At 35.8% G+C, this 21,589-nt stretch overlaps 1 protein-coding gene across 2 annotated transcripts in view; it reads left to right on the forward strand.

Annotated features, from left to right (window-relative positions):
- Positions 1-20,943, forward strand: part of LOC131532981 (NACHT, LRR and PYD domains-containing protein 3-like) — an 82,915-nt gene extending 61,972 nt beyond the window's left edge. For both annotated transcript variants that reach the window (XR_009269061.1, XM_058765193.1), the window contains exon 19: positions 20,860-20,943. Coding sequence is in view for 1 of the 2 variants with exons in the window: in XM_058765193.1 (XP_058621176.1) it covers positions 20,860-20,905 (46 nt within the window). In the remaining variant the exon portion in view is untranslated. The remainder of the gene's footprint in view (positions 1-20,859) is intronic.
- The last annotated feature ends 646 nt before the right edge of the window (positions 20,944-21,589 follow it).

Consider the following 21,589-nt stretch of genomic DNA (forward strand, 5'->3'; position numbering starts at 1 on the left):
CATTGTTGTCAATAATTCAGTTGTGCATTTTTCCCTCGTTGGTTAATGAAATAGCCCTCACTATGCCAAATCCAGCTCGATTTTTTTCCTAAATTGTTGAGTCAAGCACCCACTTCTGTCTGTCAAAATTTCTTAAGACATAAGGCTGGACTGGTACCTATTGAAAAGCAGATTCAGAATGTTAGTTAAAACACAGAATTCAAAGAACTGCTGTGAGACCAGTGAATAATCAAGATTAATAAAATTAATAAAATGATTAACAAATTTTGAAACAGTCTCTAAAGTGATCAAATAAATGTGCTTCACCTGTGCACAATGGGAAGGGATGGAAGTGCTTCTGGTTAGATCATCAGTTTGTTAAAGCTGTTTAGCTGTTGCACTGGGTTGTCAGTCTGTGATGGCACTCAAAGGCCTGATGTTGTGGTGTATGATCTCCGTTGTTTCTCTGCCTCTCCTCAGTCTGGCTTTTGATTGTTCTTGCCAGAGTTTTGCATTTCATGATGTTCTCTTCACACTCAGGAAAAGTCTCAAGTGAAAGATTCACCTTTTCCTGCTTTAAGTCAGCCTTTCTCCATGCAGAAGTGTGCACTCCTCTTTTCGGCGGGTAGCTGAAAATCCATCAGCCCCTCCCTTCTTCTCTCTACAGCTGTCTTTGCTTCTTCGCCACTTTGTTAGACAGACTCCATTGCTTTGTCAAGGCACTGATCCAGAAGCCATCTGAAATCTTAACACTCAGAGACTGCATTATTCAAATTGCACCTTTGTAAACTGTGACCAAATTGTCTCTGAGCAATCAGCTCTTTATCTAATTTTCACTTTTCAACCATCTCTTTCTATGGCCCCTTAATAAAAAGGTAAAAATAAGTAAATAAAATAAAATAAATAAAAAGGTAATCTGGTTAAAACAGCAGTTCCTTATTCTTTTTAGTAAAGCAAGTTCTTCATTGCAGGAAAATAGCAAGCAGTTTTTCTTTGCAAAATGCAGAAAGCAGCAGTAATCTACCTTTATTATGTATTATAATCAAACAAAATAATCCTTTCTGTTACAACAGTATGTATGGTAAACTAAAGACATCAATCATAATTTTCTTCTATATTTGCATGGTTTAAAATAATCTAGTAATTGTGAATGGATTTTCCCAACCAACATAAAATAATTCCTTTTATTTAATTTAATTATTTAATCAACAAATTCCATTATTATTTTTAAATATCCTAAAGCTTTTGATTCAAAATTTCTATGAACTTGGTCACCCAATCTTGCTCTCATTCAACATTGCACTACACTAGTTATATTTGGTTAGCTCAAACCCAAATCTCTAATTCTGTAATGGATTAACCTTCATACTGTCTCCCAGGGACAACAAGATACAAATTTTGGAAGTCTTCAGTTTTAAGCACGCGTAATATTTTTATTCATCTATTAATTTTTTATAATAATGTTGCCACTATTTTTCAATTAATTTTTTATTCTTCATTTTATGACCTTTTTATTATATCTGATGCATGTACACTTTCTATATGCTTTTTCTTTATTTTATGATCACATAGTATTCATAATATCTTTAATAATGATTTTTATTTATTCATTTCTTAATTATCTCTCGTCTCTATCGTTTTATTTAGTGCGCACTTATTATTTTTAATGTTCTTTATTGAACTTCCTCACTTAATATCTCTTCTGCACAGCGCTGCTCTCAGAAATTTTTCTCTCCTCTTGCTTTTTCTCACACAGACACCCAACATAGGATCTTGTCACACATCTGGATTCAATCTCTATTGACCCTATTTCCCTAGCAACATGCACACCTCTAAGTCCCTCTTGAGTGTGACACGAGCTGCGGCCGTTCTCCATTTAGAAAAAGGCACACTTCTCTCCCCAAACCCAATCGGAACTTATGTGTTTTCTCTTAACTCTCAGTCTTTCACACACACATGCATTCAGACACGGACACAGTTTCAAACATTCTCCAAAACAAAACAACAAAACAAAGCTTTTTTCCTCTCGAGTTTCCACCTGCTCCAAAATACTGGTTCTGGTACTGTAACCTCTCTGTATTCTCTTTTCGCAGTAAAAGAACAAGATTCTGTCAGGAATTTTTACCTACCCAAGCAGTCCCCTGTGACCTTACAATATTTTTTGTCTTTTTTAATTTAATCAGGGCGGTATTGTAGATCTTGCGCGCTCTCTATACTATATCTACTTCACGTCTATCTCCGTCTCTTCAGGCCCAGCCCAAATAAACACAGACCATTGCTAGCAATGTATTTTTGCCTGCATCATCTCAGTTCAGTTTAAGTTACTCATCAAGACCTCAAACAATAAACCAGATAATGCATGCAGTTATTTTTCTGGAATAAAAACTCCTCTTTTTTAAATCTTCTCATCTTTAAATTTAGTATTTTGGAAGAGCAAAATTTAAGTGACCTTACCACCAAGAACAGATTTTGCAAACAACACAATATTATATAAGCAAAAATGCTTACCTGATTAAAAAAGGTGGCCACCTTTACGTGTTGTTTGAAATCTGCTCCAAGCGGTGGTACACTTTGTGGCTCTTTTCCAGATCCTGTTCGTGACGCCAAATGAAGTGTCGCGCCCCGCAGTTCAAAGAATGAAACAAAGACTTGGAGTTTTGATTCTAGAAAAATTAGATTTTATTCGGCCGATATAAAACCGAAGCTCTCACTTCAGAAAAGCTTCTCGACTGTTCTTTGTCTCTGGTTTATATACAAGCCATTTAAGGCGGATTCTAAGGGTAAGTCATATGCATACATTTCACTTGTGTATGTAACTCTATCTGTCCCAGAGGAGAAGAGACCCTCTAGAATTTGTTATGGGGAGAAAGCCCCCTCCTCATTTCTTCCAGATGTGCTTTGCCATGTACGCACTTTGACACAAAGGCCTTGCTTTGCCACGTACACATTTTGACACCGAGGCCTTCAGAATATATTGGAAGATTCAACAGATACCTTATAAGCAAAATTCACCTTGATTATGTCTAAATAATTCTGATTAATATCCATAAAAATCTTCTACAGCGGCACCATCAGATGTGCAACTGGAGGGAAGACCATGATTTATATTGTTCTTTACAGGATGAGTTTGATTTATCCCCCTTCCATCTGATGCCAGGAATGTTCTTTAAAGGGTTAGTTCGCCCATTTAAGACATGAAGTTGTATGCAATCCTTACCAGCACTATAGTGCATACACACTGACCCACCCTTTAGTCACCTCCCTGGTCAGAGTTCTGGCCGCTGGAAGTTTTTCAAGATAGTACTCCCGGTTAGTTTCCGGGGCCTCAAAACTGTGCGTTTTACGTGAAAAATTATTTGCGTTTCAAAGCTTGATTAATTTACATCACAAAAAACACGCCTGACAAAATTCATACCTCAGTTTTAATCGGCACTAGTTTCTTTCCATTTCTATCAATCCGCGCTGCTGTCAACGTCAACAGTGCGCACGTTCAGATCAGCTGTTGATAGCGCGACTCGCTGACAACATGTCTGACTCACGAAACTTCTGATGGCGAAACCAATTTTAGCACAATGTCAGACGGAGCAGATGATGATGAAAGTAATTTTCAGCTTGTTTACCGTACAGTTTAGACATTGGATCATAACGTTAGTAAATAGAGCTTACCCGTGGTACTGGTACAGCAAAACTCTTTAAAATCATTTTTTCTTTTTCCTCCTTGGTTGGGGATGTAATCGTCTTCGCTGAAGTGAGCACTGCACACGGAAATCCTTGATTCTCGATATTTTAGCTCCCGCAGAGTAGCCGATGGCAACCAGCCAAAGCTGTCTCGTAGCTATATCCGACACTGGAAAACGATGGAATCTGAACGGTGATCCGGCACATTCTTGTGGTCACAGCCTGGGAATTTACAAGTTCGCACCATTGTTCATTTTCTACTTTTATGTCGTTGTCATTCGATTGTGTAAACACTAACAGCTGATCTGAACGTGCGCACTGTTGGCGTTGACAGCAGCGGATTGATAGAAATGGAAAGAAAATAGTGCCGATTAAAACTGAGGTATGAATTTTGTCAGGCGTGTTTTTGTGATGTAAATTAATCAAGCTTTGAAACGCAAATAATTTTTCACGTAAAACGCACAGTTTTGAGGCCCGGAAACTAACCGGGAGTACTATCTTGAAAAACTTCCAGCGGCCAGAACTCTGACCAGGGAGGTGACTAAAGGGTGGGTCAGTGTGTATGCACTATAGTGCTGGTAAGGATTGCATACAACTTCATGTCTTAAATGGGCGAACTAACCCTTTAATGCCAAAAGCAGAATGCAACAAATGCTATAAAATAATGCCATTGCAGATTCTTGCTCTGCATGTCAGGGAATGTGAACCGCTTTCAGACTCGGAACCAGAGGATATATATATAATTTTTTTTTTTTTTTTTTGGTACACATACAGCAGTGTAGAAACAGTGTGATTTTGTGGTGCATGATGTGATGAAGATTTTGACATTTCTAGTTAGATCAGGAGTCAGAACATTGGATTTCAAACGTATGTTTATATGGTAAATGAGACTTTAGCTATATATTAAAGCACTGGATGAAATGTTTTTACTTCACATAAACAGTATTATATTTTCCTCCGAGTCCAGTGTCCCTTCAATCAAGGAGCCCTGATACAATGGATCCACAAAATGAAGAGATGTCACGGTACATAAAGTAACATGAACATTAATATGTAATAATTTACTTGTATAATTTATAACTTTTTTATTATAATGCTGTCTCAACCATTCCATGCTGAAAATCATTCCTGACAGGATTTTGTTTTGTACATACTTTGGATTTCTTGTTAATTCATTTGTTCTGGTTACACTGGTTTGTTTGTTTGTTTTCCCCCTGTCTGTAGAATTGATTGGTGGCATAGAGACTGGGCTCTTTGAAGGGGAGGAGGGCAAAGGCAAAATGCCAAAATACTCCCTGAATGATGTTGACAATGGCCTGTTTCAGTAAGTGTCCCTCATCAGAGGAATCGGTCACCTAAGAATGAAAGTTGTCATGTTCACACTCGTGTCATTCCAAACTTAAATGGATCGTTCACCCAAAAATACATTTCTGTAATCATTTACTCGCCCTCAAGTTGTTCCCAACATGAATTAATTGCTTTGTTCTGTTGGACACAGAAGAAGATATTTTGAAGAATGTTTGTAATCAAGCAGTTTTCGGCTTCATTGACTTCCATAGTAGGAAAAACAAGTACCATGGAGGTGAAAGGTGCCTGAAAACTGCTTGATTACGGTTACAAACATTCTTCAAAATATCTTCTTCTGTGTTCAACAGAATAAAGAAATTAATTCACGTTTGGAACAACTTGAGGGTGAGTAAATGATTATAGAGATGTTTTTTTGGTGAGCCTTCTCTGTGGAAAGAAATTACATTTGTTTCAGGGTGAACTATTCGTTCAAAAGTAAATGCATTTTAAACGTGAATTTCACATCACACTAACTGGAAAAATGTTATTATACTGCATTTCTTTTTTTCATTGTAATTTTAGAGTTGCTGGGGAGGTTTTTGCTGGTAGTCTTGCACAGGGTGCCCAGCTTCAAGATTTCTGCAGGGCTGGTGTTATGATTTTCTGTCGAGTGGAAGCCTTGAAAATGTTACCAAGGATAACGTTTACGATGCTGAGTTTTCACCACTGATTAAAATGGTATCCTACAACAAATTGCCTTAGTGTCTTTCTGTTGCCATGTATTCTTTTTTTAGATGTTTAACCTTTTAACTCTTTTTAGATCGAGGAGGCTTCAGAGTCGTCATCTTACAGTGAACAGATCGTCAACTGTGGCTACACAGCGCCTATAAACAAGGAGAAAATAACAAGGTTTTACTCTGTGTTAATTTTAAATGCATCTTCCATAGAGAATACAATCGATTAGACATTAACATTGACTGAAATGTGTTTGTTCTGTTTCTGTGAAGAGCAATTGTGCTGCATGCAGCTGCTCGTGGAAGCCTCGTGCTTCAGCAGCTCCGTGAAGGGTTAAAACTTCACAGTTTGATAGACGTCATGAAGAACAGAGAAGTGTGCCGCAGCCTCTTTGTTGTGCGAGGTGGTGATGATACGGTGATTTCAAAAACCTACTGGTTCTGTTTGCATTGCTGTTTAAAAATGTTACAGCACAAAATAACTCCTATTTTCTTCTTTCTGTACGGCATGCTGTTTAGATAATGTTTGCCATTTTCTGTCTTCTGGCATGTTCTTCAGGTGGACTCCCAGTACACTGTGTCACATCTCGTCCCACAAATGAGTGAGAGTGGCGCTCTAAAACATGCCAAAGAGCTGAAAATCTGAATAATTTCCAGCATTTTCTAATGAAGGTACGTTCGTATTCACTTCAGATGTCAATGAATGCAAATGTTTATTATAGAAGTCCACTGACAGAGTATTTTCACAGACATTAGCTGTGTCTGAAATCGCTCACTCGTTCACTCATTCACTAATCCCTATATAGTGTAAGGCAGTTGAGTGAACTATATTAGAAAGGAGTGAACGAAATGAAGTGAACGGATTCGGACGGTGACCTGTACACTGCGTGTGAGACTTGGCTGTTGCAAAAACATCTTCGATGTACTTTTATATTTCATGTACCTCATTTTAGAAAATAATATTAATAGCAATAACACTTAAAATGACTATGTAATCAGCTTTGTGGTTTCATTGATGGTATATTATTCATTTGTTCTGTAATATGGTCATAATCATTAAATACTATTAAAATATTGTCAACAAAAATAAACTCACATTAGCACACATTAATAATTGTATGTATTTATTGTTTGTAGTATCTTGAAACTCTCGAGCAGCGTTTTGCACTCAAATAAGATGGTCAGAGCGCCCTCAGGCGACCGTTAATTTGACATCAGAATGAATACACTACCAACGAACATTTTTAAAAATCCACCAAATTCATAATTTTTGCAAATTAAACGGCATCTCTCGTTCAAACTCGCTCGCTCCCGCTCTCTCTAACAGCTCGTCGGTTCTCCGCATTGGATTGTGGGAAATAGTGCTTCAGCGAGTGTACATCGGTTGTACACTCGAAATCAGAATGCATTGTGGGTAAAAAGTAGTGAACGAATGTAGGGAATGAAGCCGTTCACTCAGAATTCGGACAGCACTACAAAATGGCTGACACCCGATATAGTGCACTATATAGTGGATAGGGAGCGGTTTCAGACACAGCTATTGATTACAAAATATGTCTGATAACTGATTGATCACAGATCATTACTGCAGTCTTCAGTGTCACATGATCTTCAGAAATCATCCTAATCTGCTGATTTGATGCTCAAGAAACATTTCTGATTATTATCAATGTTGAAAACGGTTAACATGTGAATAACATTATTGTGTAAATAGTGATACTTTAAATTTTGTAAAAATATTTTACATTACATTTATTAAAGCCTTTATTACATAGCAATCTTTTGTAATATTTCAAACTTCACGGTCATTTTTGATCAATCTGATGAATAAAAGTGTTAATTCCCCTTTTTTTAATCTTACCAAAAAGACATAGACATCATAGACACCTGCTTCTGTCACAGAGACAAGCCTTTAAAATAACTGTTGAGTTTGATCACACATGCGTGCAGCGAATGCCAAGCCACACACTTTGCTGTCCTATCGTCAGCGCATGCCCCCAAACCATTACATTTCCCACCGCACATTTGTCAGATTTTAATGAATGTAAAGAAATCATGAAAACAGCAGAGCAACATGGTGCTTGCTTTTACAGAGAGTAGATTGTGAAATTAACTCCAATGTCTAGACAGAATCTTCCTCCCAATAGTTTTAATTTCTTCTTTAAACTTCATAGATACTGTTCAACACTTGTTAATGATTTTACATACTTTTGAATGGTTTACAAAGTCTTAAATGTTTTTTGTTAAAGTGTTTTACAAAAATAATTAAATGTTTGAAGTGTGTAGATTGAAATTAACTCCAATGTTCCTCCCAATAGTCTTTAAATTTAAAGACGCTGTTCAGCAACACTTATTTAACATGCTTCTGAATCAAAGTCTTAAATATTTTTGTTACAGTATTTTACACAAATAAAAAAATAGTCACTGTTAAAAATAAATGAATGACAATTTAAAGTGATTTTCTAGTGAATTATTATTATACAACAACAGAAAAAGGAAGAAAGTACAATTTCTAGAAATTTCTACTCTTTGGCAAAAGAAGCTAAAGATGTTGAAACACCAACAGAAAGCGGTTTCTAATCTAATCATCCATATGTGACCTTTTTGTTTTTTATCTGACCCGGCTTGTCCCACCCTTCATCAGCACTCACACTCTGGACATGGATGATGTTAGAATTTATTGGATGCCTGCACACAGAGCAGTAGGAGACAAATGGAAGAGTTCAGTCACGTTATAGTTCCACCCACAGCAGTTCTCCATAGCTCTGCTACACTTAATATAACAGTAAACAGTATCATGTTATAAACAAAACAGACAAAAATAATACAGGAATCTGAAATGTCAATTTCTCTATGACAATGAAACAGACATTTTTTGGAAACAATTCAATGTTGTCTTTTCCTTCTGTCTTTTTCTTAAACTTATTGCTTTGTGATCGTATAAGACATTTTAGATCAAGCCGGAATAACATGAATAGAAAAACGAAATATACAGTAATGGATATTACTGTATGAGGTACATAAATTACACAGCTTACAGCATCCATTTTATGGGAACTCAATGTACAAGAAGTTAATGAAAACCACGAATTTAGTGCTTTACAAAACACAGTTAGCACAAAACACTTAATACAGAAAACGCACAACTGAATACACAGAGTAAATCCATAAACATTATACGATAAAGAAATAATTACCTGCACACAGAGCAGTAGGAGACAAATGGAAGAGTTCAGTCACGTTATAGTTCCACCTACTCAGAGTACGTTTCACTTGATTAGCACATGGCAAAATGGCGCACGTGGAAAAGAGTACATCAAAACGGAAATAACGGTATCAAAATAACACGCATATAAAAAGAAAACACGCTCCACAAGTCAATCAATGTCTACAATGTTCAATACTTTTCAACCAGTGTTTAACATTTCACATGAAACAATATTTTTAACTTTTAGTGCGGAGCTACAACAAAAACGACTCCATAGCTCTGCTGCAGACTCTTCGAGCTCATTGGGCAATAGCGCCACCGGCGCAACCAATAGGAAGCCCGATCTCATTAATGCAGGATTTACTTAAAGAACCTAGGAACTGATATTTACTGTATATAACATTTATCTCGTTACACATACGCCGATAAATAACGTGTGTAACTTCTTGCATTGCATTTGTCCTAAACATGAAGCTGCGTTGACTCCTCAGCACAGGCTGACAGACGCAGTGAGAAGGCACAAGATAAATTGCCAGCATAACGCTATGAAGCATTATATGAACAACCCGCAGATGCATCTGAACACAATGAGAGGGGAAGCCCAGCAGTCAGAGATGCTTTGAATAACAACATTTTGTTAATAAAGTTGTAAATTGTTTTTTGCACAAACACAGCACTGGCGTGGCTTCATAAAAATGAGGTTAAACCACTAGAATCAGGAGTACTTTAATGATGCTTTTACTACCTTTCTTGGCCTTGAAAGTGCGAGCTGTGTAGGCTGTCAATGGAAGTACAGAAATCTCTCAGATTTCATCAAAAACATCTTCATTTGTGTTCTGAGGATGAACGAAGGTCCTACGGGTTTGGAGCAACATGAGGGTGAGTAAATGATGACAGAATTGTCCTTTTTGGGTGAACTAACCCTTTAATGTTAAGGAAAAGAAGACAATTATCATTTTTGGAGTTCACCAAACTTGCACTTTATAACAGCAACATGAGAAAATTCTTTGCACGAGCTCGCATTTTCAGTCTCCCTTTCTCACTTTCACTCTTTAGCGGTCACTTGCATTTTGTTTTTTTGTTTTTTTGTTTTTTCTTGATGGTGGAAACAACTTAAAATATGCCGTAATTTTTGCTTATAAAGGTAAGAGTAATACATCATTCGTAACTGTAAAGGGTCTACTGTTACTTGTGTGCATTCACAAAATCAACAAAACGTTGTTCTTTTATTAAAATAAATAGGAAACAGAGGATGTGCTTGCCGTCTGGTCTTGAATAGGAGCGCTTCACAATGATGAACCGAAACTCAATGAATTGAGTCACAAATATGATAAATATATCTATAGAAGGCTTTAAATTACTACTTTAAAACTAAATAATTCAAATCGAAAACAAAAACTTTCATTATGTAATCCGTAAAGATGCATTTCTCTCTAAAGGCTCGTCCAATGAGGAGATGGCCAGTCATTTTTCATCACCGTCTAAAATATAAAAATAAGGAAACCTAAAACCGGCCCGATTTTTATATATATATATATATATATATATATATATATATATATATATATATATATTTATATATAATTTTATTTTTTCTGATTATGTTGCTCTGCTCTGAATTCCTTAGAATTTCCTTAAAATTTAAAGGATTTTCTGCAACGCAATTTTGTCTGATATGTGAATTATTTATTAGCCTATTTTTAATCCATGCAGCAAAACAGCTTTACAAATTACTTTATTGCATTCCAGATGATTTAAAAGAACTTTTCACTATAAATTTTACAGGTAGCTTGAATGTAAAACATTGTCATGAATTCGTTGTATTCCCATTTATAAAATAGGCTACAAATTGTTGTAGTCTAACCCGATCTCATGAAAGCGCGTGTAGCACAATTTTCTCTTTCTATTTGACGCAATGTTTATGAGCAGAAACTGACTTTGGCGTGCAAAAGACTGATACATTCATTATTAATGGCATGGCCGGTTCAGTCGACAGAAATACGGGACACACGGTCGTATAATTTACTGCTGAAATGTTTGCGGGGCAAATCTCAGGTCAGTCTGAGCGCTCATGGTACGCACAGCCGAACACCTGCAGGTGGGTGGGTCTACATAAAACTGGGTGGGCCAGGTGTGTAGTATATGAAAACTGCATGTCAAATTGCCAAATTGCCAAACAGCACCAAGGTTCATTACACAGTACTTCTAAAGCATGCATTAACATTAGTAATTTGTTATGTTAATGTTCATTTCAAAATTTACTAATAGGACATTATTAAAATTAAAAGTTAACATTTGCCAGAGCTAATGTTAACAAAGATGAATAAACACGGTAACAAATGTATTGCTAATGTTAGTTATTACATAAACTTCCTTTAGTTAATGTTAGTTAATTAAAAAGCATTACCTCATGATTTCATAATCAAGCGTCTCTGTCAGTTCATGCGCATCGAGGACCGCAGAAATGTGCGCAGCTGCAAATTATGCAGTTTGTTGTGGCGACCAGGATCTAGCACAATGTTTATGTGTTTCTTTCCACAAAGGACGCATCTGTTTAGCGGATCAAACTCTGTACCTATGATAATATGATGTTTCAAACACACTTGGTTCAGAAGTTTCCGATCGATAACTCCAGCACCCTCAGGCAGGGCCGCATTAAGACCTCACTGGGCCCCGGGGCTATGACTTACTGCAGGGCCCCCCATCACAATAATTATATATATAGCTTTAAATAGGATTTTTATCCTATCAACATTTTTGATGCACTGAAATTTCATAATTCTTGTTCCTAATTACAATATCACAAAAAATAATACTAGCCTAAGTAAAACCAAGCTTACTTAAGACAAGTAAACAGTCATGAATGACAAGAGAACAAAGATACATAAATCGACCTACTTGGAAAAACTTAAAACACTGAATAAAAAACATTATATTGTATAAAGTAAATGTACAAATAGACTGAATAGTCTTCACTGTATGAATTCAATATAGATTCATTCTTATTTTACAAAAGTGATTCAGTCAAGGACATGGAGTGATTTTCTTTCTGATGTTTGATTCACATTATTGACACAAATGGCAACAGCAGCTATATCAGGCTGCTTTTGAGGAATAGTTCACCCAAAAATGAAAATTCTGTTGTTTTTCTGAACCTCTATGAGTTTCCTTCTGCTGTTGAACGCAAAAGAATATATTGGGAACAATGCTGGAAACCAAACAGCTGCTGCATGACTTTCATAGTATGAAAAACAAAAAAAGAAAGAAAGAAAAATACACTATTGGAGTCAATGGGACCCAGAAACCTTCTTGTTATGAACATTCTTCAAAATATTTTCTTTTATGTTGAGGTGAACAAAGAAATTCATACAGGTTCAGAATAACTCGAGGCTGAGTAAATGATGACAGTATTTTAATTTTTGGGTGATCTATCCCTTTAAAATCACATCATACAACGCCAGGAACTCACATAGCCTACACTTCACATGCATGCTTTATCTTTAACTATAATGTTCATGTAAGACACAAATGTCTGTTTACGAGGATACTCACATTTTGACACATAGGCCTAACCATATTTGAACGTTTAAGCTCAAGGCGCGAAAAAGAACTCAAGTTTAGGCAGGTGTTTAACGCGCCGTGCGTTTTTAGGCTATAACGCGTGCATTTGCCAAAATAAATTCTGCCCGCTTCTTAATGTCCCTGAACAGTTACATTTGTTTTTAAACCACAATGTTTAAAATGAGTTTAAATGATAAGCTAACATCATGACGCGCTAAACGATTGACATATTTCTACCGGATTATTTCTCAACCCAAAAGCGAATATAGGCCTATAGAGGTTGTTCAAATACAACAAGCAATATACATCCATCAAGTTAATAATCAAACTATCCTAAAATCTGTGGCGACAATGACGCTATGTTTTTATCTGCTCCATGTGTCCGGTCCACTTGCTGTTCCACAACTTCCACTCCATCATCAGCTTTAGTAAAATAACCTGATAGCTGGGAATTTTACTGACTAAGTCGTGTTTTTCCCTCTCTCCTTATTTTTATTTTTATTTTTTTTAGAATAGCCCCTCTCTCACATTTTATTTTATATTTTTTGAATGGTAGACATTTTTACTTTTCGAAGATTGTTCTTTGCATGACCATTTCCAGATTACGCCAGAACGACGCGAAGAGAGATGAGGATGCAGCGGTCACCTGATAGATAGGCTACACAGGTCGTTCAAAAGCAATATATAAAATAAATGCATTTGATTGGTAAAACAAATGCAAATGTGACATTTCAATCTCTAATGGTACTGCACTGAAATTTATGGAAAAGCTCCACTAAATAATAGCGCTAATAAGTGGGGGGCGTGGTGGGGCTTTGGCGATCGGCGCTACCAATGACCAATCAATCTACTCCACAGCCAATCACGGGCCCCCTCCTTGCTTGGGCCCCGGGGCTTCAGCCCCGCCTAGCCAATGGTTAATGCGGCCCTGCCCTCAGGTGGTCTGTTGGGTTTCATCTGTAGACGGTCCGGATTTATTGACTTATAAGACTTTTACTTTTTAAAAGAATTGATCTGATTTATGTTTGCTTCACTAGGCTATTTTCAAATTTAACTTCACAAACGAGCGCATTTTATTATTATATCCGTACGTCGTAAACATAGGTCGAAACATAACATTGTGGGTGGGACTAACAGAAACGGACGAATCATAATTTTGACAAGCATATGATGATATGCACCTATAGGAAGAGGGAAAACTAAGAAACGACCTGTAATTGACCATGAAAACAAGCGTTTAATAAATTACATACATTTGGAAAATTACAAACTTCTCATTGGGTGGGCCACAGATGAAAGTGGGTGGGCCCGGGCCCACCCGTAGCTACGCGATAGGTTCTCACCCTGCTGTTTGGGGAACGGCGGTGTGGGAGAATCGTCATTCCTGCTGTTCCTCGTTCCACGCACTTTCTGAGGAGATGAAGAGAGTCGAGAGAGCTAAAATGAACAAAATGACTCTCAAAGATTCGTTCATTTTGCTGAACGAGACTCAAAGGTCCGAGTCAGTATAGGTCCGAACTTCCATCACTACTATAGATGATAACTTCTCGCTCCAGTCCAGCAGGTGTCGCTGTGAAGCTGTTCATCTGTTCGAGGACCACCAGAGAAACCCAGAAGAAGAAAACGAAGGATTTCAAAATAATGAGACTTGAAGTGACTTAAAAATAAAACTCATTATATTAGAAAATCTGTTATTTTAAATTCTTACAATAAGGGCGGCTTAAATTTTATTGACTTTGATTCTCTCAATAACACTTTAAAAATCAATTGGTTGAAATGCTTTCTCCATAATCGGTCTTCTATTTGGAATGTAATCCCTCGAGATGTCTTTTCACAATTAGGTGGAATTCATTTCAAATTAATGTGTAATTTTCCATTATTAAACTCCCTATCAAACTTTCCAATTATTATCAGCAAATGCTTTTGGCTTGGAAACTTATAAGCATAATTTCTCGCCTCACAACTTTTTAAATTTTATTTGGAACAACTGTAATATTTTACATAAGAGGAAATCCTTGTTTTTAGAAAATTGGTTCAGTAATGGAGTGTTGTTAGTGAACCAATTGTTTGACAATGATGGCATTTTGTTTAATTATTCTGATTTTATTTGAAGATGATATTTTCCTGTATCTAGAAAATAATTTAATACAGTTTTAAAGGCCATCTCTTTGGAAATTTGTATGCTCTTTAGAAATAATAACAGTGGCTCATTGATCTCTGTTTGTCCTCCTGAATACACTGCGGTTGGTTCTATTTGTTTCTCTGTTAAAAAATCCAATCACAAAATTAGGTCTTTATTTTTGGACCTTGTTACTTCTATTTTGTCCTCCATTTCTTATTGGAACAAATAAAGTTAAAGGGGTGGTTTACTGCTTTTTTTCTTTGCTTGATTGTGTTTATGGGGTGCAATATAACATGTCTTCGTGTTTCGTTTGTTAAAAAACGCCTTATTTTTCATATATTTCACCTTTATTGTGAGCCGCTTTCTCCTGTCATTTGAACGACCGGTTGACTTCCTGATTCTCTGAAACCACTCCCTCAGAAACAGGTGATGGGCTCAGATTGGTTAGTTGGGCCGGTGTGTTGTGATTGGCTAAACGGCGTACTGCACATTGTCCGGAAACTTCACGCCCATTACCTTCACGGGCAACAGCTGCATGTGCTCCGGTCAAATGTAAATAATGGTGTCAATATTGCCGTATCAGTTTGAGCCAGAATCAGACCCAGAAAGCGGTAATGAAGAGAGTCAAGCAGAACTTCCACAAGCACGGCTCTTACAAACCTTTCTGAATGAAGTTTGCTGTTGTGATTACATATCATTTTTTGAAGTTCGTAGACGTTTGTCTTATACACAAAATAGCATCAAACTAACTGGCTACTATAACCAAACAGCGTTGGCTTGTGTTTACGATCTTGATAAAACTAAAACATTACGTCTGAAATTATACATGCAAATACATTTAAAATGATGAAATCTTACTTACAGGTTGTGGCCCAACAACTGCTGCCTCTGGTTTTAAAGTTGGAACCGCTCCATGTTTTAGTAATAGTTTCTGTGTGAATCCGGCATTGAACTCGTGTAGTTTCTGGAAGCTGTCTTCCGTAAAATGCGCAGCACAGAGAGCTAAATTAGGATTGTAATTGTCAGGAACATGATCAAACATAAATTTTAACCATTGTTGACGAACTACAGCGTCCGTGGGAAGCCCGAACAAAGAAGACCTGACAGCTGGGTGAAAATAACACCGTTTCGACGGCATGGCTACAACTCTCCACTATAACTCTTCCTCTTCGACACAGCCGCAGAACATGGCCTTGCCCCCTCTTTGGCATGTTCCAGAGGGAGGGGTTGATGGGTTTATTACGTATGCAACCCGGGAAGTATCTCGTTGTAGTCCCATAGGAGTCGTTTTTGTAGGCATTAAACTTCCTGATTTTTAAAAGACGATATCTCCGCTTACGTTGAACTTTCAGCGCAGCAACTTTGCAGATACTGTTCATGCACCAACAGCAACATTACACACTATTTAAAATGACAAAAGTGAAATCGCAGTAAACCACCCCTTTAAAGAAATATCTTATAAAATAATTCACAGGTTTTATCCTGTCAAGCAGTTTTTACAGAAATTTAAAAGTTATGTTGATATATCTTGTTCTTTCTGTGAACTTTCTTCTGAAACTGTAGCTCATTTGTTTTGGGAATGTCTTTTTTTTTAATAATCTTAATGCTCTGATTGTCCAAAATAAATATTTTTTGTGATTTTTCTCTTTGTGCTATAAACACATTCTTTTTGGGTTTTATGTTAAAGATAAGAATCTATTTAATGTAAGTTTTTGTATAAACCTTGTTATTTATTGGAAAGTTTTATGTCCATAAATGTAAATATACTAAATGTAAACCCCACTTTAACATCTTCAAACAAGAACTGAAGTTACAAAAACTTCTAGAATTTGTGCCATATTTAAGATTTTCCCTTAATATATTTGTATCTCTATTTGTATGCCCTTTTTTTCTCTCTTTTTGTCAATTTTAAAGAACTTATTTTTTTACATTTATTTCTTTATCTATTAATCCTTGAGTATTTTATTTATTTTTTCCATTGAAGGTATGTTGTTCATTTTGTACATACTGTTCTTTTCTGTTTGTTATCTTTTATACTGTATTCTTTATTATTGCAGTAAAAAAAATTGAAGTGACTTAAAAGAAGAGAAGTAATAACAGCAAGATTAAGATTAGGACATTCATCTTTAAATGAAAACCTACATACAATCAGGAAACCTCCTTCTGGATTATGTGGTTTTGTGGAGAAATTGAAACATTATATTATAGTTTAGAGCATATAGTAAAGAGACATATGCTGGAAACAAAGATGCAATCAGAAAGTGTAAATAAAATGACATTAGAACTAATATTAAGTAATAAAAAATGTAGAGGAATAAGTTATTTAAGAGACATGGGAATTTCCATGAAAATTTAAGATTATTATTATTTTTAAGCCTCTCATTGGCAAGTTAAGTGGAACAATGGAGAAAAGGGTAGATTCCTTTTATAGTTTATACTTAGATTTACTTTATTTATTAAAGTGTATAGGAAAGTCAAGGAAAGAGGAGGTCATCTTTAACAGAATATTATTATGGCACTCAAATTTAAATAGCACTCTTAAAATAATAGGGAAACATCCAAATGGATTATGTGAACACTGTAATGTCGAAGAAACAATACCTCATGTATTTATTGAATGTAGGAAGTATGAACAAGAAAGAGGAAAAATTATAGAACAATTAAGGAAAAATGGAATTCAGGAGCAAAATTTTAAGGTTTTAATAAAATGGTCAATTGAAGTAAATAATAAAGCCTTCTATGATGTTATTAGAGAGACGGGTTTGATAAATGGAATATAAATCTCTGTTCCACACTCCGGAGCAGAAGGAGGCGGCCATGTATGGAGTCAATTTAATGCCGCATATATATGTAAAAGAAAATAAAGTTTTGCAAAAGAAAATAAGTTTTGCAAAGAAAAATAAAGAATTGCAAAAGAAAATGAAGTATTGCAAAAAGAAAATAAGTTTTGCAAATAAAAATAAAGAATTGCAAAATAGATAAATAAAACAGAGCAAAAGCAATGATTTTGCAATACATATTTTCCATGGCCATATCTACTAATTTATTTGCAATGCAGCTTTTATTTTGCGTTTCAGTCAAGTTTGAGTTTGCGATACTGTTTTCCCTTTGCGCTTCACGTTTCTGCGCGTCTCACTTTGTGGCGCTGTTTTGACATGGGGGTGGAGTCAGGGGACGGGGGCGTGTCCAACAGGCCTGGGCATGCCTCCCTGGAAGTGACGTCATCGGCCCGAGATGCAGATCACAGCTGATCCAGGCACGTCATTGAGCAGAGGCATGCGGGCGGATCGTTTCCTTTTATTCACTAGCTTTAAAACATGCATGTTTTCGTTTTATTAACAAATGTATATGTGTATTAGCAGCGTTTGCTCAAGTTAAAGAAGTTGTTAATATGAACATCTGCTGTTTATCTCTCAAGGTGTGCACACTTTTATAGCATTAAAATGTGTATTGTTTCATCTGGTTAACTAAATGTGCATTAATAGTGCTTGTTTAAAATCTCTTAACCTGTGCACAGCGCTCTTTGTTTACATTAGTTCAGAGTTACTGCTAGTTTTAATGTAAAAGAATGCAATTAACTTCACAAACTATACATCATTAAAAAGGTCTAAGACTCAAGCTTCATATCCATCTCGACTTCGTTTTTCATTTACATAACTCCTGGCATAAATTAAGAAATGACTGGCACTGGAAGTTTAAAAAAAAAAATGAAGCTTGAGTCTTTTTGGTTTAAATTTCTCGTGGCCACGAGATATTAAGTCGTGGGAACGTGATAATACTGTATACTGTATGGCCATGAGTTTAATCATGCATAAACAAACCCGCGTGACCATAGCAACCTGGGATTATCAGAGACTGATCAAATATATTTATCCATTCCACAGTCCGTTGATCGTGTCTTTTTATGTAATATATGTGTATATTAGGCTATTATTATTATTATTATTATTATAATACAGCCCTGAACGTTAAGAGATCGAAATGAAGGGAAAATAAATCAAATACATAACAACGAATATGAAAATATTACTAATACTAATAAAATACATGGACTTACAAGACTTGTGGGATGGATAAAAATGTTTTCTTGTCGGCCTATTTTATTATACTTTATGTAACAGACCCCTCTGGGGTCCGAGGTCATTTTGGGGCCCTTGAGATGTTTTGACATGCCCTGATATTTGTGCTTATTTCAGCAACTTAAAACATACTATTGACCAACATGTATTTTTTGTATTCAGCACAAACTGTGCTACAATAATATGTGACCAAGATGGATGTACATGTTTGCATTTTTTAGAAAAAAAATATTATGCATGGTTAGTAAGTTTTGGGAAAATTTTTTTAGCTGAAATAAGGCCTTAAAACCCATACTAAATAGTCCTGACCAAGACTTTTGAGTAATCAGTCTTGTAGCCTAGAATATTTACTTCAAAATTATGTGAAAATCATTCTGCTTACTCATTCACAGAAAACAATATATTGATTTAAAATTTTCAAGACATGTTTTGTGATCGAGGGTCTATATGCGAGGGAGTGGCAATGGCCATGAATATTAAGTGATTTTCACCTGAGAGACAAAGGGCCCTCCCCTATGGGCCCCTAATGGCCCATCAGTGTGACTGTGACTTTGAGGCAGGTAAGAGAATGTGAGGAGATTGAAAAAAGTTTTTTTAATTATTTGTATTTTATTTACAACACAGTATAATCAAAACATACATAATGAAGGTCAAAGACACATTATTGTGCACACTGATCTAACCACAGAGATGTGAACAGACTTTGAGTCATTCCTGCAACAGATTCTGTTCAACAAGTGAAACAAGGAAATCATACCTGATATTTACGTGTGTTATTTAAGTGTTTCTACTTCTTTCCATGGATTCAAGAAGAAAAAAACATAATCAGTAGAGAAGGAGCTTGTTTTGACATAGAATATCAGTGTAGTTGAACATCTGATGTTGGTACAGCGCTCTCAGAGGAAAACAGTTTGAAGAGACATCAGGATTCATCTGGTGCTGGTATCTGATTCAATAAAATACAAACAAAAAACATTTGTGAGCATGTTAATATCAGGAACATCTGTATATATATCATAAATATCATATATATCACTATCATAAAAAAGAGAAAGAAATCTTATATCTGAGAAACTAATTATTATTGTTTAGCACGCTATTAAAATCTATTTGTGAACAGAGTATTAATAATAAACATGGTCTAAACATTCTTAGACGCGTAGCATTCATCATGTTGTCGTTTGGGGCAAAACCCAGCTAACTGTTAAATCTGTTCAGGTTTATGTCACAATAAAACGTTAACTAATGTAAAAAAGAAACATTACTTACTCATCTCCTCTGCTGGGTGAAATCGTGTTCTTCTTTCGAGGGAAATCCTGCCTTTACTCAGCGCATCTTCTTCCAGAAACGAACAGTAGCCGCGATGAAGGACCTCCTCTTTGTTTGTGTTGGGCGTTTGCACGCGCGCACTTACCACGTGGCTATTTACATATGAACTGCTCGAGCGCGCGGGTCACATTAGCGATAATGAGTCAGGACGGGAGAGATTGAACATCGTGTTGGTTTAAGACTTGCTTCATTTCAAAGTAGACACTTCAAGCTTTCTATAGATATATTTCTCATGTCTCTGTGTGAAGTATTTGCTGAGTTACAGTTCATTTTAGTGACGCATTTCTAAAAACAGTTCATGGAGACGGAGAAGACAGAAAGCGCACCCTGTTTGTTTTCTTTATTCTTCAAAAGCACAAAGTTTAGTTGTTATTATGAGTGTATACAAATAAAAGTAGACCCCTTACAGATTCGAATGGTGTATTGCTTTTATCTGTACGATCAAAAATGGCAGAGTAATTCAAGCTCATTTCGGCCTTATCAGGAAAATCTGCCTCAAAACGCATATATGCGTTTGTCGACCCCAGGGGGTTAAAGACACACTCGGTCCAAACAAAGACACAACAATAACAATTAACTAAAGGTTTGATTTACAGCAAAATCACATTTGTGTTTGTTCCGTGTCGTTTATTATATATGATGTACAATCATTAGCATGTGTTTCTCTTTATATCGACTCAATAGGAGTCACACAAACAGACAAACATTATTATATATAACAATTCATATTCTATATGTATATACAATATACATTGTTTAGAAATAACTATGCAAGATCATGTAAGTTCTTTTTACAAAAAAAAAACTGTAATTGAAATAGTAATTAATTTGTAATTTGTTCCACTGAACACTGATTGTTTTCTCTTTTGTTCCACCTTACAGTGTACATGCTCAATCTCCAAAAGATGATGGATGCTGTATATCATAGTTTGAGATGATGATGAGAGGAGCAGTGAACATCAGGTGAGGATCCACAGAAGAGCTTCATCTCTGTGTCTATGAGCAGAAATAAATGTGATGCATGCAGCTGAAGAGACTCTTTACACTGAAATAATGCAGCATGTGTGTTAGAAACATGATATTGAATGATTAGTGTATGCTTTAGTATTCAATGATCATTTTGTTTTATTTAAAGGTGGAAAAGAGGAAGAAGCTCAGATGAGTCTGTCTGGATCTTCAGTTTAAGATCTACAGATATAATAATATTTGTATTAAACTCATCCATAATGATTCATGTGTTTCTAATCGTAAATGTGATTGTCAAGTGCAGCACTTAAATCTATCAAAAGATATAAAGCAAATCTACAATTTCCATGTCACTTAAAACATTTACATGATCTCTCTCTCATTTTATACTCATTGTTACTCTGTTATATTATATTAAGTTAATTATGTGTGTGTGTGCTGTTAATGCACAGATATCCAGTATATTGTCAGATGAAGAGAGATTCTCTTTCTTAAATAAATGCATGAAACATAAAACCGTGTGAGTGATTGTAACAACGGAGTTCAGGATCCAAACGCAAGGCTTTATTAAATCTCCTTTGTTTTCCTCTTTTTCTTTTTTTTTTTCTTTTGATGCATTATGATTATATGAATATTATGATTATTC

The sequence above is a fragment of the Onychostoma macrolepis genome, chromosome 01 (genome assembly GCF_012432095.1).
Source record: "Onychostoma macrolepis isolate SWU-2019 chromosome 01, ASM1243209v1, whole genome shotgun sequence".
Taxonomy (NCBI): Eukaryota; Metazoa; Chordata; class Actinopteri; order Cypriniformes; family Cyprinidae; genus Onychostoma; species Onychostoma macrolepis.